Source organism: Cicer arietinum, chromosome 6 (assembly GCF_000331145.2).
Source record: "Cicer arietinum cultivar CDC Frontier isolate Library 1 chromosome 6, Cicar.CDCFrontier_v2.0, whole genome shotgun sequence".
Taxonomy (NCBI): domain Eukaryota; kingdom Viridiplantae; phylum Streptophyta; class Magnoliopsida; order Fabales; family Fabaceae; genus Cicer; species Cicer arietinum.
Window position 1 is genome coordinate 16,885,198 of NC_021165.2, and position 8,332 is coordinate 16,893,529.

The 8,332-nt window shown below is 25.5% G+C and overlaps 1 protein-coding gene across 1 annotated transcript; it reads left to right on the forward strand.

Moving 5' to 3' along the window:
- The first annotated feature begins 5,373 nt into the window (after positions 1–5,373).
- On the forward strand, positions 5,374–7,372 carry LOC101496012 (uncharacterized). Its single transcript, XM_004505145.4, has 4 exons — positions 5,374–5,835; positions 6,027–6,085; positions 6,208–6,330; positions 6,642–7,372. Exons 1-4 carry the CDS (start codon positions 5,491–5,493, stop codon positions 6,706–6,708), a joined length of 594 nt encoding a protein of 197 aa, XP_004505202.1. The 5' UTR covers positions 5,374–5,490; the 3' UTR covers positions 6,709–7,372.
- The last annotated feature ends 960 nt before the right edge of the window (positions 7,373–8,332 follow it).

An 8,332-nucleotide genomic window follows, 5' to 3' on the forward strand; every position in this document is an offset into this window, starting at 1 on the left:
TTTATTCCAATGTTTATGGTTGAATAATTCAAAAGAAAATTTTAACATTTATAACAATAATAATAAATTCCTAAATTTGAGCAACAATACTCCAAATAATTTCATATTTAAATATTAATTATCTATCTATTTATAATATAAATAACTATTTTTTTTATGACATGGCTCAGTCGACAATGTTTTGTTTAGAATAATCTTCATCAACAAATGTTAATGTTATTAGAGTAGATATTTTATGTGATACAATTTGAGATAAATAACATCAAATACAAAAACAAATAAATTAAAAAATTAATTGAAATATCAATGAGTGGAAAATACATTTAACAAAATAAAAACATTAGAAAAAATTATAGTTATTTATTTTCATAAACATAAATTTTTTATACTCTAACCGTGCCACATATATATATCATATACATTGGTATATGTATTTAATGCATACATATATTTTTAATTAAAAAATGCATTAAACATTTTTAATTATTATTTTTATCCAAGGAACGTACGATTATATTTTGGGTAAATTTTTTGGGTACTAATTTAGAATAAACTATAAAAATTATAATGATATTATCAAACCAATTAACATTGGTGTGTCATGTTACCTATTTATAATATTTACTCTAAAACATGTAATATTAATATCTAATCCAAGTTTCTCAAGCATTCTTACAAATAATATATCACTATTTGGACATTAAATTTCAAGAAGTAGGCAATATTTCAAAAAATTAATTAAAAAAATTAATTAAATAAATAATTAAACGAAAACTTAAATTATCATATCTTATAGTTTACATGGTTGCGCTCCTTAAAAGGCATAAATTGAAATGCAAAGATGCATAAAATTTTATTTCTGTTTGAGACTAAAGTTGCTATAAGTTAAATAAAAAAAGAAAAAAAATATTATATGTTATTAATATAAATCGATTATACACTAACAATTAATAAAAACGCTGATTTTATTATATTACCAAACGAATGTAACTTTCTTCGTAAAATAAATATATACAATCAATAATTTTTGTTGACGATATGAGCACATACATGCTCATAAACTCATAAAATTCTGACAATCAATAAAATAAAACATTTGCTACATCACATTATCAATTAAATCAAACAATTGCTACATCACATGTATACAAAAAATATATGGAGATATTTTTTTGTCCCTATAATAATAAAAATAAAAGACGAAATGTATTAATTGTTTTTTGTATTATTAGACCTATATTTAATATTTTGATAACAATGAGCATAATTCACTGTTCACCAATTGCAATTCAATATCATTTTATTTTTTTTATTCAAAATCAACTAATATAATTGCAAAGTAATTAATCGATGCACCCTTGAGGTGTCAGGTAAATGTTAATAACTTAGACATTATAACATCAAATAACATAATTCAAATCCCATACGAAATAATTGTCAAATGATCATTAAAAACACGGTTATTAATAATAATAATTTCCCTTACTCTATTATTTTTTTAACAATAAAAATTAACATTTTTTAATTTATTTAAGAATCAATATTTAGTGAATAAAAATCATAATAAGTTTACTTACAAAAAGTAGGGAGATGCAAAACATAATTTTCTAAGTCGTAATTTGTAATTGATATATGCTAATAGTACTATTTATAGGAATTTTTATTTGTTTGGTTGATTTGAAAAGTCAAATATAATCATTATTTTATTCTATATTTTATAATGAAAAACAATTGAAGTGATTGTAGGTGATTGAATAAGAATGAAGATAATTATTAATTGTAAGTGATTGAATGATATTTTGAAGACAATAAAATTATATTTATAGTTGTAAATACAAAGAAAATAAATGCTCATACACCAATTTAAATCCCTACTTCAAATCTACAATGTAAACAAATGTTTTACAAAATAACATATAGTACACTATAGTATATATGACATGAAAATATTTCCCATTTTTTAAATCGATTATTTTTTTATGATATTTAGTAAAAAAAAAAGCATCTATCTTTAATTAGTTTAATTATGATAAACAACCAATTATATTCTACTCTTAGACAGCAAATTCGAAACAACAAAATTTGCAAGACTATTCATTTAATTGTCTATTCATTAGCAAAATCAAATATGTGACTCACTGAATAGTTGCCTATTCTTTTAATTGTCATAAACAACAAATTTATTTAAATGAAATACGTTTTTTATCATCTATATACATGCTTATGACATATTCTACTCTCATTTACATTTTCAATCAAGTCATAAAGTTACTACTAATTCTAATTTTTGTTGTTGTTGAACTAATTCTCCTAATTCTTATTGGTGATAACAAACATTCAAACCAAAGACATACTTAAAGAAACATAATTGGAACCACTCTAATACATATTTTAGATGTATAGACAATTTTTTACACAATTTATCAATCAATCCTATTCATAATTTATTTTTTCACAAATAATTAATATTTTCTATTGCGCATTTGATATCGCCAAACGAACTGTTATCCACCTTAACAAAAGAAAGAACATAGCCTTATCAATGCTATTTTGTCTCCATTAGTTGTATTTTTGTGTTGAAACTATGATCATTTTCTCAAGATACCAAATGTTTGAAAATTAGACGTCTCATCATGTATAAATATTATATTATATATAAACAAAATGGTGTGATAATGCAATTTCCAATTCATTTATATAATATTTAAATATGAAATTAAATCTACTAGCACCTCAAACTTTTTTTTTTTAATAAAATGAATCTTTATATATAGTGTAGACTATTAAGAAATGCAAAACTTACAATTGATTTGTTATCAATGTTTTTTAACACCGGTACAAGGTGTTAGATTTTGATAGTAAGTGTTCTTTCTAATAAAAAAGTAATAAGGTGTTCGATTTCGATAATAAGTGTTCTTTCAAACAAAAAAACAACAATTATCACAATATGTAAATTTAAGAAAATAAATAAATAAAATTCGTATTATTGATTAAAAGATTAATAAAATTCACAAATAAGTTAATCTAACTTACCTTAATAAAACTGTAATATTTACGTGATTATTGTTAAATAATTTATACGAATGAACGTTTTATAAAAAAAAAAACTTATACCAAGGATGTCAATTTTAGTGGGACAAATCAATGGAAATTCAGAGTTAAAGAATTGAAGTTTTCCTTTGCAATAGCAATGTGTCGCAAGAAAAATGGTTCAGTAATTTTTTTTTTTTAATTTTAAATCATTGATAATTCAATAATGAATTCATATTCATCTATCATAACAAAGAAAACATGCAAACACATAGGTAACACATTAAGAATACAAATTTTGAACATCTAAAAATACAACAGAAAAATTTGAGTTATTGATGGATTAACTTAATCACAAGATACATAAATTCCTAAAATCGCTAGCAAAATAAAATTTCTTAATTCTAAGATAGTTAAATGTTAATAACATAAATAAATTTTTGAATAAACAATAAACGTCAAATAACGTAATATCAGAAGATCTGAATCTCAAATAAAATTTCATGATCTCATAATCACTAGTCGTCAAACCTACAACTAAAAAGATAATTCTCAAATATATAAAATTCACCAATTAACATAATGAAAAACTCATATCTAAATTGTGATAAATAATAAATAACATTCATAAAAAAATTAGGTCTTACAAGATTGTAACATTGCGATCAATAAAAAACTCATATCTAAACACATGCAAAGAAGATCAACCGACTTACCTTTAGCAAAAGACAATCATATAGAAACTCTGACAAAAATTTTATATTAGGAACCACTTATACATATACTTCATATTTAATTTAAAAAAAACCACATAATATATTCGAATTTCAAATATATTTATACAACATATAATCCACAAAAAAAAAAATTCAATTTTTAAATAAATTTCAAATAAATTGTTTTAAAGATTTTTAAATTGTTATTTGTTAAAAATAAATTTATAAATATTATTATATATATAACAAAAATATTTTTATTTTTAAACCCATATATATGTATGAATTATTATTTTAAGCTTTTTTAAATTTTTTTATTTTTTTAAAATTTATATTTTATTACATTAATTTAAATACAAAATATTTTAATTTTTTTTCCACTCAATAAAATTTATTCATTTTTGATATTTTCATTCATTCAATTCACTTTTAATGTATTTGTATTTTAAAAAATATAATTTATTTCCGAAAATTATACCTTATAACCAACCTTTATATTCCCGCATTTTCTGCCAATTTTATCATTTTCATTTGAAAAAAAAAAATTGTACCTCACTTAATTCAACTTGAGTTCCGGAAAACTTAAATAAAGTATTTTGAAACTCGTTCAAAATATTTCGAATTTTGTGTTTTTTTTCAAGTTTTTTGGAACACATTTATATTTCAAATTTTTTTTTTGTTTTCTGTAATATTAATGTGTTTTAAAAAATTTAAAATTTTTATAGTAGAAAATTGAAAGCTTTAATACATAACTTTTTGGTTTTTAAATTCAAAATTTGTATTTTGGATTTTTTTTCTTTAATTTTTTTAAAATACAAATTTATCTATAAAGCTAAAATTTTGTATTTAATTTTTTTTTCAAGTTTTCTAAACCAAAAAACATAAAATTTGATTTTTATTTATTTATAAAAAAGTATAAAATTGAATATTTATTAAAATATGAGGTAAAAATATAAGCATGTGGTGTAGAATATAATTTTCTGTTTTATGTGCTTACATAGAAAAACTAAGAGATATCTAAATAAATGTACAAAGAATTTAAATATTTAACTCAGTAAACAAATTATATTAGAAAGCAATATAGTTCTCTTATACTTAATGAAATACACTCTATTCCAATGATTATCTATATTATCATTCCATCAAATGAATAACCCTCATTTTACATAATTAATTTTAATAAATATTATATATTTTATGAATATTTAGTTCACTGTAAATTTTTTTAATGTCATGTAAACCAATCATATATAAAAATTTATTTATAGATTTGATAAAAATAAAATAAATCTATTTATTAAGTTTTTTTACACCATTAATATATTAATTAATAATTTATTTAAATATATAAAATAAATACAAAAAATATAAAATAATTTTTATAATATGAATTGATTATCTATGTTCGCCATACTAGTTGTTATTATTCTTAAATCTTGACTCAAGTGTTTAATAATTGTTATGATTATTATTGTAATAATTATACTCGAGCCGTAACGTAATTGCAGTTATCCTGGCGATGACGTTTTACACCTACTATATCCGTTTACTGCTAGGGAGACAAAAAGGAATCCCCCTCCCTACTGCGGTATAAATTAAATATAAGTTAATCTGAACCGTCCATTGTAATCGTTAGGCTCGTCACCATTTCTCTGCGATCGCTCTCTTTTTAAGCTCCTTCTTCCTCCATACTCTCTCACTCTTCTCAAAATAGCAAAACCCAATTCAGAGAAACAAAACACAAATGGCTGATTGTAAACGCTCTGCTTCAACAATTGTAGCCATGAACGATGCTTCTCCAAACGGAACCTCCATCTCCAAGAAAAGGAAAACCACTGCTTCTCTTTCTCCTCCTGCGTCGCAGTTCCGCTCCTCTGAAATGCAGCTCCAGCTTCTCAACTCCAATCATTCACTTCCTCAATCTCCAGACAAAACCATCTCGCCGGTAACTTCCGTGAATTCAGCTGTAATGGAGGCTTCCGACGAAATTCGGTTGGATTGGACTCCGCTGTCTCGTTTCCGCTCAAGGAAGTTTGCTGTAACCACCGACGTCGTTAAGGAGCTCGAAACCTCGCCGTTAGATTCGGAGGTTAGTTTCTTTGAAATTCTGAGTTCACCAATGAACTTCCGTTTTCGAATTATTTTTGTTTTTGTTTATTTGAGTTTTCTTTCTTTCTTTTTAGCTGGAATTGCTTTCTATAATTAACCTATTTAATTGAATTTATTTGCATTAGTTTACTATGATTCGCCAATTAATGTGATGAATTGATGATCCTCCAGCTGCAAACCAAGGGTTCCGAAACGGTAGACTCAACGAAGCGCAATTTGAAGTCATTCAGGTTTTTAACTTTATTTCAGTTTCGCTGCTCTAATATTTACACGTTCCATTTTCTAACGAAAAATTGCCAATTAAGAAATGCTATCTATATTTAATTAATTTTTTTTCCACGATCGTGTTCAGTTTATTGAACAACGGAGACTCGAAACCAAGAGTGTTGTTTACTGGGAATAGGCCGACGGAGGAAGAGACGGATGAATTCTTTGCAAAGGCCGAGAGGGAGGAGCAGAAACGGTTTGCCGAGAAGTAAGTAAAATATAACTATACGCTATATACTCCCCATGGCGAGAAAATTAGTCACGGCCAGTTCAAGTTTCAAAGCAATATTAATCAATTTTTTTCAACTATAATCTTTGTATCAATAATTGATAACGGTAATGTAGTAAAAGCACTTCCTCTCTATTATTGTTATTTTCAAATGACTTCTTACATAGCGACGGTAAAAATTACACTAGAAAAGGAATGTGAGCAATGAGCTACTGAACTCCCTCCCTGGCAGTGATGAAGTGATGGCAGAATCGAACCCTAACTAACTAACAACTTTCCCTTGTGTGCAGGTACAACTTTGATATTGTTAGAGGTATGCCGTTGGAGGGTCGGTACGAGTGGGTTCGTTTACATTGAATGTAATGAATGAGAGAGAGAGAGAGAGAGAGAGGAGAAAGAAAGAAAGAAAGAAAAAAAAAACAAAAAAAAAAGCGTGCATTTTTAGTTATAGAGTCAGAGAAAGAGATAGGTAGAGAGGGATTAATGGAAAGTGAAGTGGAGAGGGAGAGATAAGTAGCTAGAGTGTAGTGAGTAGTGGTGCCCACAGGACACGGATGACTGGTAAGGAAGCTAAACTGACACAAGGTTAAAGTAAATTGACCGTGCAACTTCTGGTACATATATATTGGAGAGACGGTGATGCTGGTGATCATGGGTGGTATAGGACTTTTGTACAGTTATATATTTAAATTTAACTGTTTTCTCTTTATGTTGGATACAACTACCTGCCTTAATTTTCTGCAACAACACACACAATCAATCTCAGCTGAGCTCTCATAGATAGCAGTAGAGAAGTTTAGAATCTTCTTAATTTCTTAAGGTTAAATTCGGGTTGTGTCGTGTGGGAACTGTACAATTAATGGCATTCTGTCTCTTTCAGTGTTTCCAGTACAATAAAGGAATCAGCTAGTTCTTGTTAGGGTGGTTTACATTATTCATTGTTTAGAACTCATTCATACAACTTCAGTTGTTATTTGGAAATTTTATTTATTATGAAAAAAGTGTCTTCTATTCGAGCTTCCTTTTGGGTGCACGTTTCCTTTTTAGCTTTCTGCATCTTCAATTACCTTTATTTTATTTTTGTGTGTGTATGGAATTCTTCTTTTTCTTTCCTTTAGACTGTTTTGGAATATCCTCTCGATCCCAAACTATGATGCCCCAACTCACCGTGGGGACCATATGTTTGACACATAAATAAATGACTGCATAAACTAATTAACTTTTCCTTTTTATGCTCAACTATGTATTATTTTTCTGAGAAGAACTAATTAACTCTTCCTAGGCGCATGTTAATGATTATAACTATCCAAATTAACACCAAGTAGATCTTTTCCCCTAAAAATGATCTTCACCTCTATTATCAATTCTAAAAAATAATATTCATTCTGTATACGTGATCTTTTGTTTACTAAATTTTAATTAAGATACAATGTCTTTTATGAAAAATACATAAAGAAAATATTAAAGAAAAATAGAAAGTCAGAGAGAAAAAAAGAATTGATAAGAGAGATCATAAAGAGGTGAGAAGAACGGAAAAGAATTTTAATATAAATGATTTAAATTAACAACCACTTATAGCACCCATATCTTATAATTTACTTCATGACTTCCTTTTTAATTCTCACTTTGGTAGGAATATACATCGTTTTCAAAATTTAATTTAATATTAATTATTGTTTTTTAGTACTAATACTTTTAACTACTTATTAGAGATATGTAATAAATAATGAAACTATTATAAAAAAATATAAGTAATAATTTTATCAAAAGTAATAAAATTTTAAAAGTTTCACATATACTTATTGAATTATATATCAAGATTTCATAGAACAAAATTTATTAATTGGCTAGTCTTAGTATGTGTAAATATCGACAAAACCACAACTATTAATTAAAAAGTTAGAAGTAAAAATTTAGTATTCTATCAATTTATGGACCCACGATATATACTTCAAAGAAAAATTATATTAATGAACATCCA